Source organism: Rhinopithecus roxellana, chromosome 8 (assembly GCF_007565055.1).
Source record: "Rhinopithecus roxellana isolate Shanxi Qingling chromosome 8, ASM756505v1, whole genome shotgun sequence".
NCBI lineage: Eukaryota > Metazoa > Chordata > Mammalia > Primates > Cercopithecidae > Rhinopithecus > Rhinopithecus roxellana.
Window position 1 is genome coordinate 102017794 of NC_044556.1, and position 26109 is coordinate 102043902.

The window sequence follows — 26109 nt, forward strand, 5'->3', positions numbered from 1 at the left end:
AAGTGGATCACGAGGTCAAGAGTTCAAGACCAGCCTGACCAATGGTGAAACCCCGTCTCTACTAAAAATACAAAAATTAACTGGGCACGGTGGTGCGTGCCTGTAATCCCAGCTACTCAGGAGGCTGAGGCAGGAGAATTGCTTGAACCCGGGAGGCTGAGGCAGGAGAATCGCTTGAACTGGGGAGGCAGAGGTTGCAGTGAGCCAAGATCGTGCCACCTCACTGCAGCCTGGCGACAGAGCGAGACTCCGTCTCAACAACAACAACAACAAAGTTCAGCAAGGAGAAGAGAGTCAGTAAGGACACTGACAACGTTCAGAGGGAGCCAGAAAGACTGGGTGCATTGATGTTAAGAAAGAAGGGAGTTTTAGGAAAAGGGAATTTGGTCAGGGATATGCAATGCCACTGAACGGTTGGAAAGATGAGTTGTAAAGTGTGATTTTGCTGCGCAGTGAAAAGCAGCTTTGTTCCTGCGGACGGAGAGTGCCTGGAAAGCTAAGTAATCCAGGAAAGATTTGAGTGTCTGCTGGGTAGGAGGTATTAGAGGGCTGAAAATACAGGCCTGAGCAAGGCATCGGGTATTCGGTGGAGCCATGAGTGGAGGACTTCAAAACTTCCTCAGAGACGGGGAAAGGAGGCCAGTGTGGAGCCAGCCATAAATGGCTTGTAGGTCGTGAGAGCAGCAAAGTTAGAGGAGGAAATATTTGATACTCTTGTTTGCTGTGAAGTGGGAGGAATGGCTGTTTTCTGGGAGTGATGGTACAGTAGGGACTTGGGGGAAACAGAAGCTTTGAAATAGCTACCTTGAAAAACAGAAGGAGCCAGTTGAAAGCATGCCAGGCCTTGCTAAGTGTTGAAGTCCAAAATGCGATAGTTGCCTGTGGAAATCTGCCATATCATCTCAGTACTTTCTTTGAATATACTCCATTTTTATGTGTACCTCTCCAGCGCTCAGTTTGCCAACTAACGTGGAAGATGTTTGTCCAAATATACCGTCTTTGGAGAAACTCATGGAAGAAATCGTGGAATTAGCTGAGTCCGGCATTCGCTACACTCAAATGCCACATGTCATGGAAGTCATACTGCCCATGCTTTGCAGCTACATGTCTCGCTGGTGGGAGCATGGACCTGAGAACAATCCAGAACGGGCCGAGATGTGCTGCACAGCCCTGAACTCAGAGCACATGAACACACTTCTAGGGAACATATTGAAAATCATATATAATAACTTGGGGATTGATGAGGGAGCCTGGATGAAGAGGCTAGCAGGTAAGCATCAGAAGAAGACATTGCACCCCTTAAATCTGTTTTATTTCCAAAAGAATTTTAAATATATAAACTAGAATTTTCCCATCACAATTTTTATTAATATTTTCTTTACTCAAAAATAGGATTATTTGTCATGCTGTTTTTTAATGTAGATAAAAACAGGTATTGGGTTTATTTTAAATAGTTACTACTTTTAAGTAAGTATTTTTCTGACTTGTCAGTCTCTGTAAGATTAATCAATAAACACAGCAGGAAAAACTAATGATTCTATAGCCAGAGACAAAAATAAAACGTTCAACTTTTAGCAATCCACTTTTAGCCATCTGTGGTTAAACCAAAAAATGGGTAAACCAAAAAAATGTAGTCTAATATCTACAATTATTGCATTATTTATATGGAAAAGTTTAAAACACTCTAAGTATCCAATAACTAGAATATGGCTAAATAAGTTGTGTACATCTACATGCCAGAATGTTATGTCATCTTTAAATGTTAAAGTTCCAACAATGTTTTATGCCCTGGAAATCCACATGTTATGAAGGGCAAAATGAAGAGGTTTTAAAACAATGAATTCAGAATGTTATATGTGTAATATATATGTATATTAATGTATCTACTGATGAAAACTCCAAAGAAATGCAGCAATGACTTATTAATTTGGATAGATGTTTATGGTTGACTTTAACTTTTCTCTTGTGTTCTTTTCCCCAACGCATATATGTTACCTTCAGGGGAAAAATAATTTTAAAAAATGGCCTAATCAAGTTTAGAACTATTACTAATAACTATGGTTATTATTAAATAAGAGAGCAGTGTTCCATGTAATCTAACCCTTCCATTGGGCCAAGGATGGAGATAGTTAAAATGAGATAACTGCATATAGTCTCATGTAGTAATTATGTAGCAGAGCTTGTTCCTATTCTAAGGGTTAGGGGAAATTTTTTCATTTGGGGATTTTATTTATTGTGTGAAAATGATTTCCAAAATGACTGAAAATCTTTTTTTCCATTCTAAATTAGCTATCAATCTATTCTAAAAACAAGGAAGATCATTGAATTCAACTCAGTAATCATTTTTTTGTAATAGCAACTGTGCAATTAGAGCTTGGACTAGAAAAATGGCTGAGGCATGAGCTGCACCCTTAAGGAAGTCATGTGCTGGAGAAGGAGGCTTTAATCATGTTGCAATTAGAATTATAATCTATCATCATTTTAATGAATGGTTATACAGAGCAGAATACTAATGTCTGTCTTTAAACAGTGTTTTCCCAGCCTATAATAAATAAAGTGAAACCTCAGCTCTTGAAAACTCATTTCTTGCCGTTAATGGAGAAACTCAAGAAAAAGGCAGCCATGGTGGTGTCTGAAGAAGACCACCTGAAAGCCGAGGCCAGGGGGGACATGTCAGAGGCTGAACTCCTCATCCTAGATGAGTTCACCACGCTGGCCAGAGATCTCTATGCCTTCTACCCTCTCTTGATTAGATTTGTGGACTATAACAGGTATGATCAAAAGTAATTTAGTAATTTCCCCAATTCAGTGATAACCTTTCTTGACTCATATGTCCTTCTTGAATTGCTTCATTCACTATTTGGCCATGAGCTTGTTGGTAATTATAATATAATTAATTGTTTATAGGTAAGTTAATTTTCGGCTTAAAATTAAACGCCTTAAAATCAAAGTTGGTCATTTCATTCTGATTTTGCATGTAAAAGTTAACAGTTTGACAGTTATGATGTTTAAATTTTTTTTTAATGTTACAGCTCTATGCTGAAACCACCATGAGCTCTGTGGTCAGTACATTTAACTTTAGGAGGGTGATTTTTTTTAAAATTAACTTTAAGGAGTAGCTGTGAAACCGCTTTATTTATTGTGTGATCCAGGGCAAAGTGGCTAAAGGAGCCTAACCCAGAAGCAGAGGAGCTCTTCCGCATGGTGGCAGAAGTGTTTATCTACTGGTCGAAATCCCATGTGAGTGTGAAAATATTGACAGATCATGCCTACTGTTTGGTAGGCACCTGCCTACTTGCCTCCTAGGTTTCATGTAACAGTTGAGGAGAGAGAATAGGTTCCCCTGAGGAGTCTGAGGGAATGTAAACCCTCTTTTGAGTTTTGCAATTTATCTTCTTAAAAAAATCACAGGAATTTTTAGTTGCACTCCATAAACATATGTTAAATTTGCCTCTAAATTTTAGACTAATATTGACATTACATAAAGATGTACTATTTTTACTATCTAGCTTTCCCTGTCTCTTGGCATTTTGTTCTCTTAATATGCAGTACTCAGTTTGAGATGTGCTTAAATAGACTAGTGATTTCCAACAATAACACACACTCATATTACTTGTAAAGGTACCGCTTCCATAAATTTGTTTTATCTTCACACACTTTACTTCTATAGGAATTTAGTTTGGCTCACATTTTAGAATCTGTTGGCTTTTAAAATAAAGCTTCTTTCTACTGACAATCCTGTTTATAGAATTTCTAAAGTACACATTTGGTGAATTTTCACTATTTTGTATAGTGCAAGTGGAACTATACATTTTTAAATTGAAAAGATTTTAATCATAAGAATTGTATAGTATTCTATCATAAGAATTGTGTAGTGTTCTATCATTTATTTTCAGTAACTAGCAGAATATAGGTAATTCAGCACTGATGATTATCCTGAATTTTTTAAAAGTTTAGAATTTTTATATCAATTATAATTCTATGTCACTCTGTAAATGGGAGACAGAAAATAAAAATAAAAATTTCAACCTCAGTTTTATCATCTGAGATATCTTACCAGTTCATCAGACTGTAAAATATTATGTGTTCAAATCAAATTACTTTGGACACATAATATTTTTAAATTATTCACATTTAATATTTGGGATAATAAATATTATTTATTGCCTACATCTGAGGAGTCTGTCAAACTTAATAGGAAACTTTGTATCTTTATATCTTCACAAAGATACAAATTTATTTATCCTGTGTAACTCATGTTTGGGGGATGCAATAGATCAGCCAAGGTATTCTGAAGGAAAATTCAAAATCCACTCTAAAAAGATAAATAGATTAGATATGTAGATAGATAGACAGACAGACAGATAGATGATTGATTGATTGATAGATAGATAGATAGATAGATAGATAGATAGATAGATAGATAGATAGATAATGCATGCCCAGTGACAGGTAGGAACATTGCTTGACTTCAGGAGTTTGAGGCCACAGTGCCGTATCATTGCAAGCTGCATCCCAGGCTGGGTGACAGAGCCAGACCCTGTCCCTAAATACATACATGAATGAATGAATAAATAAATACATTTCAGAAGAAATCAGTCCATTTTGAGCTGCCAAAGAACAACGATGAAGTTTTGCTTTTTGCCTCTTGTTTTTCCTGTTGAGTTACTTCACCTAGAATGCCTAATGGGAAAATAGCGGGAGCCCAGGAAAAAATTATTAAAAACTGCATGTTTTTACGGTTCGCGGTGGCACACGCCTGTAATCCCAGCACTTTGGGAGGCTGAGGCACGCGGATCACGAGGTCAGGAAATCGAGACCATCCTGTCTAACACAGTGAAACCCCATCTCTACTAAAAATACAAAAATTAGCCGGGCGAGGTGGCGGCGCCTGTAGTCCCAGCTACTCGGGAGGCTGAGGCGGGAGAATGGCGTGAACCCGGGAGGCGGAGCTTACGGTGAGCCGAGATCCGTCCACTGCACTCCAGCCTGGGCGACAGAGCGAGACTCTGTCTCACAAAAACAAAAACAAAAACAAAAAAACTGTATATTTTTATTTGAAGAACTGAAAATCTTCAGCTTCCTCAGTCATTAAAATGCCGAAGAAGTGTCTTTAGATTTAGGTCCAAGATGAAAGTTTGGAACAAGGGTATTTATCATAATCAGTAAGTTTTCAGATGAACGTCTAATCATACTTTCAAGAATAAGCAAAAATATCTGAATATGTATTTTTGAATCTCATGGGCATATATTAATATAAACATAAATTGGCTAATGTGTTATGTTTTTCCCCAAATATTTAAAGCTAAATTGATCTTGCCAGTCTTTTTATGTTCCCAAATTAAAAGGGAATAAATAATGATATGGTATTTTAAAAATAGGTAAACAATCTGACAGAATAGAAAGTTACATCATAGTTCTATGCGTCCTTGGAAAGTCTATGTTAATTAATCTCAGGAATCAGTATATGCCTTTCACCAGCTAATCAGAGGTTTGAATATTCATGCTACTCCTTGGTAAACGTGTTATCTTGCAATTACATTTTCTGAACCTTAGTTTTCCCATCTTTGCAATGTGCATATTCATATCTAGTTCACAGAACTGTTTCTCCTAGCCAGGTACCCTCATTAGATACTCAAGAAATACTTGTATCCTTTTTTGATGTTTCTTATATATCAAATTAATACTTATCTCTGTAAAAGCTTGTAGGTTCTGTGTAACCTCTAATTACAAAGACTTCTTGAAGTGGTTTTAACTGAAATTTCCTTTGCAACCTCTCAGAATTTCAAAAGGGAAGAGCAGAACTTCGTTGTACAGAATGAAATCAACAATATGTCTTTCCTTATTACTGATACCAAGTCCAAGATGTCCAAGGTATGACGGTAAACTGTTTCACTCTTCTAGAAAATATCCGAATGTGACTTTCATGGATTGACCTTTTTTTTTTTTTAGATTTTCGAAGATTTGTAACTGGAATCTGATAGATTGGTAATGTTATAAATTGGTTAAAACACGCAAGCTGTTTTAAGGTCACCGGAATTTGTTTGAATTGGGCGCGGTTAAGACATGCAGATGGGAAATGACTGTTATGGAGGAAGGCATTTCTATTGACAGATCCCTGGAAACAGGAGGCATGCCATGCCAAGCAGGGCCCCTGGGGAGGGGTCAGGGTTGGTCAGGAGGCAGAGAAAGCAAGGAGAAGACGTGGGTGAGAGCTTCCCTCATGGTCTGCACTGGAAGGAGTGGACAAAGCATGGCAAATGGGTTTCTGGTTGGCTAATTTGAATAATTTTCAGGGGCTCCACCTCAAAGAGGCTGTTCTTGGTTGCCTGATACCTAGTCCCAGAGTGATAAGGGCAGGTGGATAGTAGCCGAAAGTATAAGAGCCCCATGGGGGAGGTGGGGGTCAGTGTGGGCTCTGGATTAGTTGATTTGTATACAAAAAGCAAGCTTCCCAGACCAAGGAACCCATTTCTTTCTCTAGGACTTGCCTAACCATGGGAGGAGCTGCTGTCTCCCCAGGATTAGCAATTCTCCAAGATGTCAGAGCAACAGAATAAAGACATGCTTCACACACACACACACACCCCACACCCCACTCACAAAATTATCAGTCAGTATAATGTGTGTTTAACACGTCAACACTACGTATCCATCAAGTGTGAATATTTGTGTGCTTATGTGTACCAAATAAACAGACCTCAAAATAAATTTGCTGCATTATTTAAAAGCCACATGGACGAATTCCAGGTTCTCACACATGAAGTAGGAAGTATCTTTCCAGATTTTTGTTTTCTCTATCGTATTGGGGAGGGGAGGAGCTTCCATTTACAACATTTTTAAAGGGCTTTGTATATTTAATTCCTGCTAAATGAGAAATAAATATATTACATGTGGTAACATTTGGCAGCCAAATGGGCAAAGATCCAAAAATGAGTGGTACTCAGGCAGAGGAAATTAGCCTCTACTGACTCAATACATTCTGGCAACAGAGTAGCTTGGGGACACCCACTCCACTGACCTCCAGAAGTCACCCGATCCTCAAGCCTGCTCTGTGATCTGCCACCAGGGAAGTAGAATGGCATTGCTTGATAGGCCTAGTCTTGTTTAGAGTTTTGAATGCCATGTGTTTGACCCGACGGCACATGAACTAGAAGCTAATGCCAGGAGATGTCTGTGTATTCCTGTACAGACATCCTTTTCCTTCTTTGCCGTCAGTTGAGTCCAGTGATTCTCAAAGATGCTCTCAAAGCACTGCACATTGTAGAACGTAGAGTGAGACATCCATAAACATTGGCTAATAGTAACACAGTTTAGTCTTATTTGCAAGAAGAAAAAAGGGAAGTAATGGATAAGAGCCTCTTAATTTTAACATTTCTGACCCACAAATTTTCTCAAACTAAAAAATTGAGTTTTTTTTTTTTTAAATATATGACTTATAGTACTCTGAGACAAAACATATAGAAAATGATAGTAATTCTTAGGGCTTTGGGAGGTTGAGGTGGGAGGACTGCTTGAGGCCAAGAGTTCGAGACCAGCCTGGGCAACGTAGTAAGACCCTATCTCTACAAAATATGTTAAAAAATTAGCCAGGTGTGGTGGCATACACCTGTAGTTCTAGCCACTTAAGGAGGCTAAGGTGTGATGATTGCTTGAGCCCAGGAGTTCAAGGCTGCAATGAGCTATGATCACATCATTGTATTCCAACTGGGGCCACAGAGTGAGACCATCTTTATAAAAAAGAAAGAAAGAAAGAAAATAATAGTAATAAAGTTGAAATTTTTAGAAATTACTGATTATACTTAGCTTCTTTATTTTTAAAAGTTTAAAAAATTATTTGTAATTTTATATCATGTAGGTATAATACACTTTTTTTTTTGCTTGAAATAATGTTTCTAGTTCAAACAATAGAGTCAACACATTCATGTTTTATATTGTTTTGCTCAAGCAATCATGATGTCCACGTGTTTCAGTATGTGGATAGATCTGAGAGTAATTATGTCTGCCATAGAAGCACAGGAACTGCAGTTTTTCAGCATTATTGGGGGGCTCTGCTGAACCTGGATGGCATGAAGGACCCAAGCCTAGTGTCGAGAGTGGTTAACAGGAGGATTGCCGTAGGTGTTACCTATGAGGCGGAGTGGATGCAGAATTGTTTCCCCCGTAATACTGAGAAGGGAGGGATGCCCAGTGCTTCAGGGATTCTTGTAACAAGATCTCAAACCATCTGCCTGAGGCATCAAAGCAGCAGAGAGAGCCGCCCTGCAGAGTTCTCAAGGAAAAAGGAACTCCTTTCGAACAGATTTAGACCAAATGCAAGTAGAAACAGGAACCAGAGGACAAGTGATTCCTATCAGTCTTCAGCCAGTCACTCAAGCAAGGGGTAATCACTGTTTGTATGCAGTGCCAGTTCCAAAACTATTTTCTAAATAGAAAATAGATTGAAGCCAGCAGGCCAGTCTAGAATATGGTGATCTGGGAGAGGGGACCTCATTTTGACATAGAGCAAAATGTACATAGCTCACAAGGCAGAGAGAGGCCAGTGCATAGAAAATTGGCCATAAGGAAAGAAAGTGACCACCTATGTGTGGCATGGAAACCCTCAGGGATATGTGTAATGATGGTGATCACTGTGAAAAGTGGACCTTAGTTTACTTTTACTCAGTATGTCAGTTTGCATATGACAGAGCTGTATGTATTATGATGCAAAAGTAAACCTGGTGTTTGCTATTACTTTCAATGGCAAACACTGTGATTACTTTTGCACCCACAGAATAGCATATGACTGCTTTCCCTACAGCGAAGCCTTTCTCTTTCTGCTTTCCCATGTGCCCTCTTAGCCCTTGATTTCTCCTAGCAGAGCACGTGGTCCCTTGTTCTGCAGCCCATCTGTGACTTAGATATCTGTTCCTCAAGGGCAGGAAACATATGTCATTCACTTGGTAACTCTAAAGCTCAATGCAGTGCTTGGTGCCTAGTAACTACCTAATTAATATGGATGAAATAAATTTTGATTTTAAAGAATTTATAAATGTGGTCATTGGGCTTTTAAAAAATGTATCTTATTTTACTTTGCGTTTACTGACTCACTGTTGCAGTGGTACGAAATCCACAGTGGCACCACATTATATGGCTAGCATTGCTGAAATTTGTAATAACATGTTTGAAATTTTCCTAACTTGTCTTATGAAACTTGGGGTTTTTGTAACTTATTTTAAAAAACATAGACCAGGCCAGGCACGGTGGCTCACGCCTGTAATCCCAGCACTTTGGGAGGCCGAGGCAGTCAGATCACCTGAGGTCAGGAGTTTGAGACCAGCGTGGCCAATGTGGTGAAACCCCATCTCTACTAGAAATATGAAAAATTAGCCTGGTGTAGTGGCGGGCACCTGTAATCCCAGCCACTCAGGAGGTCGAGAACAGGAGAATCACTTGAACCCAGGAGGTGGAGGTTGCAGTGAGCCGATATTGTGCCATTGCACTCTAGCCTGGGCGACAAGAGCAAAACTCTGTCTCAAAACAAACAAACAAACAAAAAAAAGATAGATAGATAGATAGATAGATAGATAGATAGATAGACAGATAGATAGATAGATAGATAGCATTTATTACAGGTTCTCTGTGTTTATTTGTGGGTGTGAGAAAAGGTGGGTTTTGCCTGTTGCATTACACAATTGTACTCTATTTTTTTCTTAGGATTTCATTTCCTGTTGAAATGTAATCACAGGCCTTGGACATTTAAAGCTAGGCTCATTTTTATAATTACTATATCTAAAATACAAAAAGGTAGCTTTTTGTGGGTTTTTTTTTTTTTTTTTTGGTAGGCTATTTCATTGTAGGAATATTAGAACATTTTTTGTAAGTTCTAACAGAAAGGTCCTGTGAAACCGATTAAAACTGTGCTTCCCGTTCATAATGTGGTAAAGGAAAGAGCTTGGCTTTCAGAGGCAGATCAGCCTGGAGTGCTGACTCTGCCACTTCATAATCCCTTCACTCATCTGAAACCTCACTGTTGGTAGCAGCAAAATGCTTGTCATGTTGCTTACCTTGATGGAGGCTTGTAAACATCAGAATACTGTGTGTATTGTGCCTCGCAGATTGTAGGCATGCAACAAATTTTAACAGATATGAATTGTAGTAACAAATTGGTAAAGTTAAAATGCAACTGGATATCTAACAATCATATAGTTAATAAGTACTTAGAAAACGTATGAGAGAAAGAAATTGATAGGATAATCAAAGATGTCAGAGGTAAGTGAGGATTTGAATAGGTATTGAAAAATTAGTCTTTTCTAGATGGGTCATGAGGAGAGAGGGTGGTGGAGTCTGCTACTATCCCATTTTATGCAGCCATAGCACTGTTTTTGCTCAAGTCTAATAGTATCTTTGAAGAAGAGTCTGTTTGATGTCTTTCTTATTTTCCTGGTCCAGTATTAAATTTAAGGCTATTTTATGTGAAATTGTTACAGTCATATTTGTATGTTTGTGGGTGTGTGAGAGAGATTGGAGGCAGAAGCAGAGGTTGACTAATTGATTGATTGCTTGATTGATTTAAGAAAGGGCTCAGGTGGCCGGGCATGGTGGCTCACACCTGTTATCCCAGCATTTTGGGAGGCCGAGGCAGGTGGATCATGAGGTCAGGAGTTCAAGACCAGCCTGGCCAAGATAGTGAAACCCCATCTCTGCTAAAAATACAAAAATATTTAGCCAGGCATGGTGGTAGGCACCTGTAATCCCAGCTACTCGGGAGGCTGAGGCAGAGAATTGCTTCAACCCAGGAGGTGGCACTGCAGTGAGCCAAGATCGCACCACTGCACTCCAGCCTAGTAACAGAGTGAGACTCTGTCTCAAAAAAAAAAAAAAAAGAAAAAGAAAGAAAAAAGAAAAAGAAAAAGCACTCAGGTGATTGATTTAAGAAAGGACTCAGGTTATCCCACTTCCCTTCTTAAATATGCCCACATATGGGCCATGTTATTACATCTTCATAACTGATCCAAATGCTCAGATTGAAAATGAAAAAGTGTGCAAGTTCATTCGCTTTGGCGGCTCTGTTTAAATTATTGAGCAGCTCCTATGAGCAAGGCACAGTGCTTGGCTCTGAATACAGAGAAAGGACAAAACAGGTTTGGCAGCTGCCCCAAAGGAGCTACATAGTTTGGCAAGGAAATAGGCACTAAACAAATGAACAAAAAATACCCAATATATGTGTACAGGAGTATATTTTATTGCTTATAGATTTAATTTCCTCATATTAACAGTGATATCACCCATAAATGTTCAAATATTTACTACTCTTTCCAGTTCTAGATTTCTTCTGGGGTGGAAAGCAAAATTATTGTTTGTGTATAAGTAGGAATTCATTTAGCTAGTATTACTCAAAATTGAGTAATTTGTAGATGCGTTTAGTGTTGATTATTTTTATTATAAGCTCACAAATATTTATAAATATTAAACCAGATATAAGCTCCTTCTGCCTCTACGACCATAAAACCAAAAGAACTTTCCAGGTTAAAATCAATGAAAATTCTAACACCAACAAATTTAGACTAGGAAAACTCCAAACCAATACAATTTAGGCTACATTGGGGATGTTGCTTTGCTGAAACTAAACTACCAGTAATGGACAGAAGTATGTTTGTATAATTTGTATCAATTTGCTTAATTTTTCGGGTAGTGGTTCTTCATTTGGGTAATTATTTTTATCATGTTTAGTTATGTTGTCGTTTGAACAAAGAGCCCATTTTAAATGACTGATCCATTTTTTAATGAATTAACAACTTAACAGTACAAATTATTCATCATGTTTTTCCTAATAAGCTTACTCAGAATAATCTCTTACAAGTTGGTACATATAAAAATGGGATTCATACAATAAGCACATCTTTTTGGAACAGAAGTGTGATTCTTACTGCTATGGTTCAGAAAATTATAGGTTTAACGTAACATATCAATATATAGTATAATTATTACATAATACATTTTATAATGTAATACATAAGCTACCATTGCTGTATGGTGACTCACTTGTTTCACTACTCTTGCTATCCTAAAAATATCTTTCAACCTCATGCTATGATATATTTTACCTTCTGTTGAGTAAAACAGATCACTTGTATATTAAATTCTATTTTGTTTTTTTCTCAGTAGCCCAAGACTATTACAATGTATTTATATTTGTAAATATTAAAACATTTTTCATTATCATTTCATTATCATGGAACTATGTTGCAAGTTTGAATTCCTGCTACCAAATATTCGACATGCACAAATAAGTGGATGTGGCACAATTATTTTCATTTTGACATTAGAACATGCCCTCTTGATAGAATACTCATTACCCAGTGAAAATTAGACTCTGTCATTTAAGGTGACCCTGTGTTGCTAGCATAAGCCTCAAAAACATCATGAGAGAGCCCTTGAGTAACATGGCAGTATTCAATTGTAAACTGGTTATCCAGATAGTCCTGAGTATTTATGAAACTCCGATGAGTATATTACTTCTATTTCTATTAGACAGGAACTGAGGCTCTAAGAAGACAAGTTTGCAGACTGTATAAAAGGAAATTTTGTAATTGTTCTAGATATATTAGATCACACACACACACACACACACACACACACACGATATACATGTATACATATATCAAAGCAAGCATTTGTCAAAGGAAAAATAAGCCCTTTATTCTTGTATTTCTTTCTTAAGCATTGAAAATTAGAAAGCACGCAATATCTAAAATTACTATAGAATTTTTATATATTTATCTGCTTCCCTAAAATTACAATTTTCATTTTTCTTCTAAAAATTACATGGGAATGCATACCAGTGAATTATAATAGGAATCTGAGGGTAGGACTTAAAATTAGCAAAAGGTGCTAAGATGGGAAGAGAAAAATTATTCTCAAGATAGGAAGATTTTCAAAACTAGGGAGCAGCAGAAAATAAGGAAGACGAAGTGACAAGTTAGAGAAGAGTCGTAGTGGTTCTACATGTGAGAGAAGCAGGTTCAGATCCCAGCACTTCTCTTGTTCCATAGGCAGCTGTTTCTGATCAGGAAAGGAAGAAAATGAAGCGTAAAGGAGATCGGTATTCCATGCAGACCTCTCTGATTGTAGCAGCTCTGAAGCGCTTACTGCCCATTGGGTTGAACATCTGTGCCCCAGGGGACCAGGAGCTCATTGCTCTGGCCAAAAATCGATTTAGCCTGGTAAGTCTCCTTTTCATCCCAGCAGTAATGATTGTCTGACAGCCAGACTCCCAGTGTTTGATTCCTTTGTCTCACTGCCCTGTGTCAATATTCCATTTGCATGACATGTTTTATTAAGCAGGTTTTCTAGACAGGTCCCAAGACTCAAACATAAAGACTGCTTTTTTTTTTTTTTTTTTTTTTTTTTTTGAGGCTGTTTTTATTTCTAAGTTATGTTAATCACCTCCGGGGCACATTCAAGAACCAAACAGAAAAGACACAAACCAATCTCCGCTAGTGAAAAAAAATGGATTTCATATAAACTTCTATAGAAAGTTTGTGATGAGAAGTATATTCAGATTTATGAAGGGTGATTTTTCAATGTTAGAAGCATAATATATTGTGCCAACTGTGGGTAGATAAGGTGTTGACTTTTAAATCAGCTGCTGTTTTCCTCTGCAAGATTTAAGTTCTCAAGATTTTACGATGTCCTCTAATAGCTATGCAAATGAGGATGCAGTATTTTGCACACTGGAATTTCTATTTTATATTTATGTAAATTGGAGGACACATTCTCCATTCCACATTGAATCACTGAAGCTCGTCACTGTACATGCAGCATTTGATATTCTAAAATGAGTGAACTGAGGGGAAGCTGTGGGAGTGGGCAGCATCACGCAGCTCTATTGGCAGTTCTCTAGAGTTTGATTCTCAGTTGCATTTCCCTCGCTATTACTAGGTCGTGGAGGATGTTATTAAGGGCTAAACTGACTTTGTGGAGATTTGGAAGAATACTCGAGATATACTTCTATTTCAGTCCAAGAAAGCATGCTATGCCCCCTTCTTGTTATGAATTGGAAACTTGATTCCATTGAATTTTAACGTCCTTACTGTGGAGGTAAAGCAGGTCATTACCTTGCTTCTGGCTACAGCAGTCTAAAGAAATTATTTGAATGAGAATGCCCCAAATTTGTGGCATGTAATTTTATAAAGATGTTTCTTAGATATATACTATTTCAAAAAAGGTTTGAATTGTTTCTATTGACTTGTGACAGTTGATGCAGTATAAGACTCCTTTTAGGTAACATATATTTCTTGACAGAAAGATACTGAGGATGAAGTACGAGATATAATCCGCAGCAATATTCATTTACAAGGCAAGGTAAGCCAAGTTTTATTCTTAAGCCACATTTGCTATCTATACATTAATCTCTCTTTAAAATAGTACGACAAATAATGTTACTTTAAACATTAAGGTAATGGACGTATTTTAATTAGTCATTACCCTACTTGCAAAGCCTTTTGTATTAAAAATTCTAAAGATACTGGCCGGGCGCGGTGGCTCAAGCCTGTAATCCCAGCACTTTGGGAGGCCAAGACGGGCGGATCACGAGGTCAGGAGATCGAGACCATCCTGGCTAACACTGTGAAACCCTGTCTCTACTAAAAAAAATACAAAAAACTAGCCGGGCGAGGTGGCGGGCACCTGTAGTCCCAGCTACTCGGAGGCTGAGGCAGGAGAATGGCGTAAACCCGGGAGGCGGAGCTTGCGGAGCTTGCAGTGAGCTGAGAACCGGCCACTGCACTTCAGCCCGGGCGACAGAGCGAGACTCTGTCTCAAAAAAAAAAAAAAAAAAAAAAAAAAAAATTCTAAAGATACTAAATGATGTATTTTTAAAGAAAATTATCAGAGATGGTCAAATTTTGGAAAAAATATATATCACCAATTGAAATACAGATTGGATGTATTCTTTTGATAGATGGGTTTTAGGGTCTTTTGGACATAGAGACAGGTGTCTATAAGAAAATGTTGGCTAGGCGCAGAGTCTCACACTTGTAATCCCAACACTTTGGGAGGCCGAGGCAGGTGGATCACTTGAGCCCGAGTGTTTAAAATCAGCCTGGACAACATGGCGAAACCCCATCTCTACAAAAAATACAAAAATTAGCTGGGTGGTTACACACACCTGTAGTCCCAGCTACTTGAGAGGCTGAGGTGGGAGGAGAGCTTGAGCCTGGGAGGCGAAGGTTGCAGTGAGCCAAGATCATGCCACTGCACTCCAGCCTGGGCAACAAAGGGAAACCCTGTCTCAAAAAACAAAAAATTGACATGGAGTGATCAGTAATTAAATATATATATATAAAGAGTCATTAGTCTATAGGTGAATCAGGCCATTCTTGCATTGCTATATAGAAATATGAGACTGGGTAATTTATGAAGAGAAGAGGTTTAATTGAGTCACGGTTCTGCAGGCTGTACAGAAAGTGTAACATGGCATCTGCATTTGGGGAGGCTCCAGGAAGCTTACAATCATGGCAGATGGTGAAAGAGAGGCAGGCATCTCACCTGGCAGGAGCAGGAACAAGAGCAGTGAGGAGGGAGGTGACACACACTTAACCAGATCTCACGGTCTCAAGGACAGCACCAAGGGGATGCTGCTAAACCACTCATGAAAAATTTGCCCCATAATCCACTCAGCACCCACCAGGCCCTATCTCCAATACTGAGGATTGCATTTCAACATAAGATTTGGGCAGGGACACAGATCCAAACTATATCAAAAGGCTATATCGAGATTTGCAGCAATAGGAATAAATGAGTTTATCTAAGGAGAAGAGAAGAGTGTACATTTAGAATAAAAACATGGATGGAAATCTATGTAACACCTACTTTTTAATGGTGGGTGAAAGAATTGTTAGAAGTAGTTTTGGCAATCCAGACCGTTTACTATTATTTGGAAATTTTTGTATACCAGTGAATAAATTATTCATTTGTTTATAAAACCTGTGATGCAGTTTTAAAAGTCAAGCTGGTATTTTGACTCAGCCTGTTGTCTTCTATTCTCGTGTCCCTTCTCGGGGTTTTTTTAAATTATGAAAATATGCGAATGTCAAAAAGTAGCAACAACAATATAATATATGCCTTTCTGGGTATTAAAATATCTCTTTTCAAAGAGCCAAATCATATTCTTTTTAAATTAGCATTTTAAAGAATAATATAAAGGTGAGACATGCCTTTACCGTATTCACAATGCACAAGTATTTATTTAGAGCAAATTTCATGTGAAATTTGATGTGTACTCAGTTGTTTACTAACAATTCTTTTAGAGTGAGATTAGTTACTATTAGAGTATGATCTCTTTTCAGATAGCCAGAATAATTTGAACAGTGTTTAAAAAGCTTATAAAGCCTCTATTGGAACTTCAGAAGAAGAGTTTACACTACAAACATTTTTCCCCTTTAGGGAGAGACATTAAATATTTTTATGTACATGGGTATTTGAGAAGATCAGGTACCCCATGAAAGGGTGCTGGGGATCCCCAGGTGACCCTGGACCACACTTGGAGCACCATTATCTAGTTCAACAATTACTGAGTTCCTCTTAAGTACCTCTTAAGAGGAGTCTGGGCCAATCTCAAGAAATGGTCAAATAAGGGTGTTTATGATTATAAGCAGAAAAAGGTTTGTCCATTATATTCTAAAGGTCACTTGTAAGAATACTTTGGACAGTTTAGATGACATGTTAGGGAGAGAGGAAGAAGGAAGAGAGCAAAAAAGGAAACATTGATAGTCAATATTTCGCCTCCAAATGAATGAGACCTGAAAATAAAGAGGTAATGAATAAATATTCATCTTGTCGTTTTATTCTACACTTTCTTACACTCGGAGTTAGGCAGGCATATTGAGATACACAGATTTTCAAAAAATGAATTCTTTTGTTCCTAACTTCTTGAATACATTGTCTTGAAATTATAGGGCTATTCATCCTGAGGCCAGAGGATTAATTTTATGTTAGAATAAAGAATCTACTTTATTAATTATGTTTATATATTAAATAGAACTAAGAGTACAGATTAAAACCTATAAGTATCAAACATAGTCCTCAGACTTAAAAAGTATACGGATGAAAACATTATTTTATCAAAGGATAAGTAGTCTTTACAAGTTATTTATATACAAAGCTCTATCTGTCTGTGTTTGCCTGTAGATGAAAGTTATGTTTGACATTTTGAACTATGCACTCTCAGTCTGGGAGTTGTGAAGTTTTAGATGTTTTCTATTTCTGCTTCAAAATATTCAGTCTCCCATTTCTAATGGAGATTCTAAAGTGGAAGAAAAGACAAGGGGATTGCTTTGTCCATTTTTTGTTTGTTTTTTTGTTTTTTGTTTTTTGAGATGGAGTCTCACTCTGTCACCCAGGCTGGAGGGCAGTGGCGCAACTTGGTTCACTGCAACCTCTGCCTTCCTGGGTCCAAGTGATTCTCCTGCCTCAGCCTCCCGAGTAGCTATGATTACAGGCGTGCAACACCATGCCCAGCTAACTTTTTGTATTTTTAATCAAGAAGAGGTTTCACCATGTTGGCCAGGCTGGTCTCAAACTCCTGACCTCAAGTAATCCACCCGCCTTGGCCTCCTAAAGTGCTGGGATTACAGGTGTGAGCCACCGTGCCTGGCTGCTTTGTCGATTTTTAATAACATACTTATTGTATATTATTCCCTTGAACTGATATGTGCTATCCATGTTAAGTTGCTTGCCTTTGTCAATTTCTATGACTTATAATAATGTTTCTAAATAACATGAAGATTTCATATACATTTTTCACCGAGGAAATTTGATGGTGTTGAAAAGTGAAATGTGTAGACTCCTTTATGATAAGTATGATTTTAACAACCTCTATTGATTTATATAATTTAATATCTTCGTCTCAGCGAAATTAAGCTCTGTTGTAGAGTCCAAATATTTATAGGTAAATGCTATCCTATATCCTTGCCGATAAAAGTAAACATAGAAATCTTTCTACAATTAGACTGTTAATGGGGAGGAGAAAGAGCGAGGGTAGCCTTACCCATTTTGTTCTCCAATTTCCCGCTCATCCTTAAGCCCTAGTTACAACGTCTTGTGTTAAGGGAAATCTCCCCAACCACCAAAGAGTAGGATAAATCTAATGGTACTTTATATTTCATTTTAGTAGCCCTTATCACAATTATAAATATTTGTTTAATGTCTGTCTTCTCTAATAGATGATAAATTTCATGATGACCAGGACTTTATCTTTCTCTCTTAGTAGTTTTGATTTTTAATAATTGTACATAGTTACGGTGTCCAACAGGATGTTTCAATATACATAAACATAGTGACATGATTGGTGTAGTCAGACAAATTAGCATATCTATCTCCTCGCAGAGTTACCTTTTGTGTGTATGTGCTAAGAGCTCCTGGAATCTACTCTCAGCAGATTTCCAGTATGAATTGCAATGTTATTAACTGTAATCACCATGCTGTACATTAGATCTCCAGACCTGTTCATCCTACATAACTGCTGCTGCGTGTCATGTTTTAACTAGTAAACACGGTAAAGCCCAATAAATACTGGTGGGTGGACTCTTCCCATCTTGAGATTGTAACCTTGTCTTTTAGATTCCCATCTTCCCATTGTAAACTTTTCTTTTTTCTGCAGTTGGAGGATCCTGCTATTAGATGGCAAATGGCTCTTTACAAAGACTTACCAAACAGGACTGACGATACCTCAGATCCAGAGAAGACGGTAGAAAGAGTATTGGATATAGCAAATGTGCTTTTTCATCTTGAACAGGTCAGGCTTTGTGTCAGTTCAGTTGTATTTGCCTTAGCCACATACAAATATTTTAAAAAGAGAATGTGTGTTGATTTGTTAACTATGACCCAAGAAACATACATGTTCAGCATATTCCTTCTAAAGAATAAGAGTCAGGTGTACTTAGTATTTCATGAAGATAATTTCTAAGCTTATAATTCTTGTAGCAATATATAGATTATATATTTCGGGAGATCCTGGCCTTTGTTTTATTGTCTTTTTTCAAATATTTCTAAAAGTATTAGGATTATATATTTAAATTATTCTAACCAAAAATATCAGGAGTTACATCTGATTTCAAATACTTTATGCATACTTCATTTTTTATTATTGCTCATAAAAACATGTTTGAGATACTATCTTTTACTGGTTTTATATTTGAAATATTTTGTTTTTTGTCACTTGTTTAACCTTGCCTTTTATTAGGTGTATTTTTGAGCTAATTTTCTCTGAAATCAGGAACAAATTACACTTAGAGAAGAACAATGCATTGATAGATATTAAAATCATGTAAGAAAAGTGTTTTTATACATTTTTTCAGTTGTGTCCTACTTTACAAAGCTGAGTTTGATATTCTTATTCATTACCTTTGCACAAGAATGTGTAAAACAAGAATACTTGAAACTATCAATCAGAGGGTCATATTTTTATAGAAGGGATCGCCTGGCTTAGGTAAAATATCTGCAACACAGCGATATATTATCTATTTCTCATCAAGTCTATTCAGCAAAATAATCACACAGTGAAGAAGCTCATTGTAATCTGACCATCTGATCTGTCATAAGGACAGATCATACTGTTGATGACTTGGTTATTTTATACCAAATATAAAATAATAATAAGAGGTCGTATGCCATCTCAGGAACTTTGCCACTTAAATATGTGTGTGTGTGTGTGTGTGTGTGAGAGAGAGAGAGAGAGATTTTGTATTGCCTTTAGCCATATTTGGATGTATTATCATAGCAATAATAAACATTTTGCTTGTATTCCTATTTTATATTATCTGAACCCTCACCCCTGCCCTGGACAGTTTAATAATGGAAAGATGTCATATAATGTAGTATCCTTTAATTTCCTTCTTGCTTACTCAGATACCCTGCCCCAAACGTTAATAATTTCTCTATTGCCATGCAATTTATCACTACACTTGATGAGATTAAAGTCACTAGGATACCCTTAGACCTTATGGCTATTAACATATATTTACAGTATCTAATGCCTTGGGGCTAATACTCTCCCCGGAATAACTTACATAATATTTTCATGAAATATTAAATACAAATTATCATCAATCAGCAGATGACAAGACTTGTAATGAAATTTTAAGTGATTTATATAAAGTCATGGAGTTATATCTTCAGAATTATATATATATATTTAAGATTATTAAAGGTTAATTAAATGGCTACGAGAGGACCGCATTACTCTACCATCAGTTTTTAATTCTTCCTAGTGTTTATACATATATGTAGATTTGCTTGAATAAATTCTAGATACGTTAAATGAAGCTTATTGAAATCTGATTCTATTTTATTATATTCCCATATATTCATAAATATATCCAATCATGATGAATGATGGCATTTCTCAAATGAGATTCACTTTTCTAAGTATCCATTTATGCCTTGGATGTTTATGGAGTGCCCTGTCCTAGGGCAGCCTTCTCCCCAGCAGATCTGGAGGACTGAGTGCTGTAAGAGAGGAAACAGACACTTAAGCAGATAAATATGCGATGATACAGAGGTGTTAGGATATAAAATGTGCTGAAGAAAGCATAGAAGCAACTCAAACTTAATGTAGATATGAACTAGGTAATCCCTGTATAAATCTTACGGTAGGAATTATCTAGAAAAAGATGGGAGGATCAGAGTTTATCAAACTGTTAAGAATATGGCAAGATTGGTTTATCATGAGAGGAGGGTTTTGGGTAAAAAGAAATTGTCGATTATCAAAAATAAAAAGCAGTGGGAGATATCCGTGTGTTTAATTTATGCCTTTAATATCCCCATGCTAATGATAACATGTAACTGAGTCACAGAGGAGTGTGTAAAGAATATTTTAACTTGCAAAACTCAGTGTAAAAACAGTAGGTGGACAGGAAACACTTGTTGATTTAATTTATCTCAAGTATCAGCGGCCTGTTTTAGATGTGTATTTTGTGTTGTATATCTGGTAATCTTTCTTATGAGAGTAGGTTTTCTCCACTGAATTTTCTAATAATCAAATTCTAGCCAAGCTAACACATCAGCACATCAAGACATTCAGACAGAGTTACAAGATACATCTTGGTGTTCGCCTTTGGATCACATATCTTACAGATAACTCTTATAATTGATTTAGAGGAAAGCACACTGTTTCAGGCATTTCCTGAAATACTTGAATAGGCAGGTAATAAAATGCCTGCCAAATGATAAGCTTCCTGGTGGCAGGAACCCTTTCTGTTGTGATGTTTACTGTATCGTAAATGCCTTAGGAACTTAATATATGTTTGTTGACTGTCACCCATGCTGACCATAATGCTGTAATTCCTGTAAAAAGTCATCATCTACAGACTGGGATCTCAAAATGGAAATTTAAATTGAAATACATTGGGTCTCATTGAAAACTATTGCCCTTGATTGCTTTTACTTTGATGTTAAGGCATAACATTGGTTTATTTCACTTGACACAAGCATCAAGAAGATAATTGAAGTGGATAATTGTCAAAACGTATTTATTGATCCTAGAGGGGGAAGAGCATCACGGAAATAAGTGCTTTTCCATTAAACATGTTGCTTTGTTAAAATTTCTAAACCACTGCAGCCCAAACATTTTAAATGTTTACTTCAGACATTATTGCAATCATTTTTGACTCTTTACTGCAAAGAATAATAAATGTAGTTTTACTTTTTTAGCTAACATAACATTTTTATTTCTTTCAGAAGTCTAAACGTGTGGGTCGGAGACATTACTGTCTGGGAAGTACTGTGCTCAATGGCCTAGAGATTACTAATTAATTTAGGTTTATATGTTGGGATTTTTTCTTTCTAATACAATTAATCTCTTTCTTCTCTTGGAGTTCCAAACACTATTAGTTATATAAATAACTTGCTTGCATCATTTATTGCAACTTTTGAATTTATATTTGTCCCTATCTAACAAAATATTTACATATTTTAACATTTTTATCAAATTTACTCACTCCTAATACTGTGTTCACAAAGCATTGTCTTCTTCTCTTTATCCTGTTATATTAAAGACTAGTAGAATTTTTATTAACTGTCTCTATTTGTGTTTATTACTTTAGCTCTTAATAAAATTACAGTTACAATGGATACATAACTAAGAATGAGGTAATATTTTCTGTAGGCAGAAAATATGTATTAGAATCATAAAGAACCAAAGAAAATTTTGAGAAGGAGATAAAATGATTTTACCTGGAATGATTTTCTATTTCTTTGATTTTAGAGATGACATAGCTTGGAAGTACACAGTATTGGGAAAATGTGATATTCTTACTAAGGGAATTATATAGCATTTGCAATTATCTAAACTTTATCTCTGGGTAACTTTTAGGATATGGACTTCTCCATGATAATCTTAAGGTACTTTTGGAATTGGAATTCCAAATATAGGTTACTTAAGAGGGGCAACTGTTTAATACTATATTTTTGAAGATAGTTTGGGGTATAAATAGTTATTTATTTTTGAAGGTAGTTTGGGGTGTAAATATGTATTTGTATCATTCTACCTCAGGTGGAACATCCTCAGAGATCTAAAAAGGCTGTATGGCATAAACTACTCTCTAAGCAGAGGAAAAGGGCTGTTGTAGCCTGCTTCCGGATGGCCCCTTTATATAATCTGCCAAGGTCAGAATTATTTTATTTTTTATAATAGATCAATGTTCTTTTTTCCTAACAAGTGACAGGTGTTTAGAATCTACCTTCATAGGGGTACAATAGTCCAAGAGAAGGATGGAAAAGCTTTATTGGATTCTTCTACATAAAACTTGACTAATTTTGTTGGATTTTTTCAGAGAACTGTGGTCTATAATGTAATTACTAAATGACTCTTACTGAGGAATATCTGCTCACATATGTGAGGCAAGAGAGAGTCATTAGGACATCATTCTTTGGCCTACATTTGAATCAGACCATGATTTCAATCATTCTTTGGCATCAGACTTGTCTTGGTTTGAATTCTGACCTCCCAACTTCTCTGTCCCATGACACTGGTCAAGTTATTTGGCTTTCTTTACAATTTTCTCATCTGTATCATAATGGGATCAGCCTCATAGAGTTGTTTTCAGATTATTTAATGGGTTGATGTATACAGAGTGCTTAGAAGTCAGGTAATAAGTTCATGTCATGATAAATGTTAGTCATTATTATTGTTTTTGTAATTATTAGCATTTGGGGAAAAGAAGTGACTTATTGGGAATAACGTAAAAAGATTTGACAGGCCCGTCAGCCTTCTCTTAGACATAGAGCAGACATACTTAATAGAGAAGTAGCCTGGTACATTCAAGTCTGACTGAGGTGGTCCAGGGTACCATTTCAGCCACCTTATAGTTCTCCTGAGAAACTATGCTCTTTCCCACTCTGAACTTTATACAAATTGCATCATTTCTATGTCTCATAAACAGGACTCAGCTCAGCTACATCTCTTTTGTGGAACATCTCTGACCAAGCCATGCCTTTCTACTCCTTGCACATCATACCATTTCCTACAGTATTAAGGCTACCTGTCTCTTTGATTCAGACTTTGAGATTCTGTACTAGTTTTGTTCCATTTTCTTAGCACCCAGAACAGTGACCTGTACATTGACATTCAGTAAGAGTTTGAGTGAATGTATAAGGCAAAGAAAAAAAAAGAAACAGAAGCAAAGCACACAGATGAAACATCATCCTTTTCCCTTTTGCTAAGACAGTTGTATTTCTTGCTATCATGTCACACTCACTGGGTCTAAAATGTATTAGCATCCTCCTCAAATGTGCTACTTCTCAATTCTCTGACTCAATTATGCTGTCACCTTTTGATCAATAGAATATTAACCTTGATATCTAGAATCAGAAATACCATTTGACTCAGCAATCCTATTACTGGGTATATACCCAAAGGATTATAAATCATTCTACTATAAAGACACATGCACATGTATGTTAATTGCAGCACTGTTCACAATAGTAAAGACTTGAAACCAACCCAAATGCCCATCAATGATAGAGTGGATAAAGAAAATGTGGCACATATACACCATGGAATACTATGCAGCCATAAAAAAAGAATGAGTTCTTGTCCCTTGCAGGGACATGGATAAAGCTGGAAACCATCATTCTCAGCAAACTAACATAGGAATAGAAAATAAAATACCACATGTTCTCACTCATAAGTGGGAGTTGAACAGTGAGAACACGTGGACACAGGGAGGGGAACATCACACACTGGGGTCTGTCGGGGGGTGGGGGGCAATGGGAGGGAGAGTATTAACACAAATACCTAATGCATGTGGGGCTTAAAACCTAGAAGATGGGTTTGATAGGTGCAGCCAAACCACCATGGCACATGTATACCTATGTAACAAACCTGCATGTTCTGCACATGTATCCCAGAACTTAATGAAAGAAAAAATAATAATATTAACTTTGAATTCACATTATCATTTCTTTTTAGTTACTCCTATACTGTCGTTGCCCAGATTTCATCAGTTTCCGTTTGAACTACTTCACATTCCCGTCCTTCCCTCCATCACCACCTCTTCAAGTCACTTGTTCCTTGACTCATATTAAGTTAATGGCAGTGGTTTCTGAGTTAGTTTCTGTGATGTCATAGAGTTCTTCGGTCTTCTCCAAAATGTCATTTTTAAAACAGTATCCTTTATTCCAATGGTTCCCCAACCTGGCGCTTTTAAGAAATACATGTAAACTCATTTAAAAAGTATTCAGGCCTCAGCTTATTAAATTAGAATTTCAATGAGAGCCCAGCATGTGCTACTTAAAAGCTACACAGGTGACTCTAATAAACCAAAAAGGCTGAGTCCGTGCTTTGGCAAGCCTCTCTCACGTACAAGAATGTATGATGATTTCTAGCAGTTCTGGCTACATTGGCAGTTGCCCTCTCTGGTTTTCAAAGCCCTTCACAAACCTATCTAACCGTTAGGTTTCATGAGCCCTTAACCCAGTTTGCTGTCATAAAGCTCAGCTTTCTCCTCTCCTGCAATGGCACCGTCTCTCGTTCTCTCACATCTGTTGTTGTTTTATGATGCTCCCTTCATGACATTCTTTTATTCTTTCTTACATTGACGTCTTATCCACATCTCTTACTACATCATGAATTTCACTGATTCTTCTCGTCTTCACTGGTCTTTTTTCATAGGCGGCCATTTATGATCAGTAGTGCAGGGTTTAATCTTTGAATATATACTCCCATAAAGTTCACTCAATAGCTTTTGTTTTGGAATCCTCAGGGCCATCCATTTGTTTTTAATGTTTGCTTAAACAGAGACTAACTTCTCTATTGACACTGATTACATAGCTTAATGAGAGACATGTTATATAATAATAGTCATCATTTAATGAACATCTAACCAATGTAATTTACATCCTTTATCTCATTTTAAGGCTTACAAAACTGAAATGTGGTTGGAGTTATCCTACTTTTATAACGGAATAAACTGAAATTTGGGAAAGTTGAATCACTTGACCAATGTTATAGAGCTTGGAAATGACTGAGCCAGGATTTAAATGCGAGTCACTGTGTGCTCTGAGACACCTTGCTCTGTTTGCTGCAAGAAGCATTATCTTCCAGGAGGAAAATCAAGAACAGGGAATTTATTTTTATTTTACAATTTTAGTGCACAGATAATCTAGTAGTAAAGCACTACTCGATACAATTTCAACTTATTTTCTAAACTCCCCTTTTTCTGAAATTGTGCTTACCTTTTAGGCATCGGGCTGTCAATCTCTTTCTTCAGGGATATGAAAAGTCTTGGATTGAAACAGAAGAACATTACTTTGAAGACAAACTGATAGAAGATTTAGCAGTATGTTTTTAAAGGGGTTCTGAGACGAAAGAGGGTCTGGGCTTGGTGCAGCAATGTTGGTGTGAGCAGTCACTATATAACATTGAAGGAAAAAAATATCATGACAGTATATGGGCATTAGGAAACTTTTAAATCTTAATTGTTACTGCATTCAATGCTTATGGGAAAATGTGCTCTTGTCATTTCCAAGAGATCTCATCAACATCAAGGGGTTGAGAATTTAAAATGAATAATATAAGTGTATTATTAATTAAACCTGATTTACTCATTCTTTTAAATTCCTTCCCAA

The 26109-nt window shown here is 36.8% G+C and overlaps 1 protein-coding gene across 4 annotated transcripts in view; it reads left to right on the plus strand.

Moving 5' to 3' along the window:
- The window catches only part of RYR2 (ryanodine receptor 2), a 793619-nt gene that overhangs the window by 669004 nt on the left and 98506 nt on the right, over positions 1–26109 (plus strand). For all 4 annotated transcript variants that reach the window (XM_030936088.1, XM_030936090.1, XM_030936089.1 and 1 more), the window contains exons 68-77: positions 950–1270; positions 2531–2771; positions 3153–3240; positions 5782–5874; positions 13035–13205; positions 14287–14346; positions 18644–18778; positions 21721–21756; positions 22535–22647; positions 25724–25820. In XM_030936088.1, the coding sequence (XP_030791948.1) occupies positions 950–1270; positions 2531–2771; positions 3153–3240; positions 5782–5874; positions 13035–13205; positions 14287–14346; positions 18644–18778; positions 21721–21756; positions 22535–22647; positions 25724–25820 (1355 nt within the window). The remainder of the gene's footprint in view (positions 1–949; positions 1271–2530; positions 2772–3152; positions 3241–5781; positions 5875–13034; positions 13206–14286; positions 14347–18643; positions 18779–21720; positions 21757–22534; positions 22648–25723; positions 25821–26109) is intronic.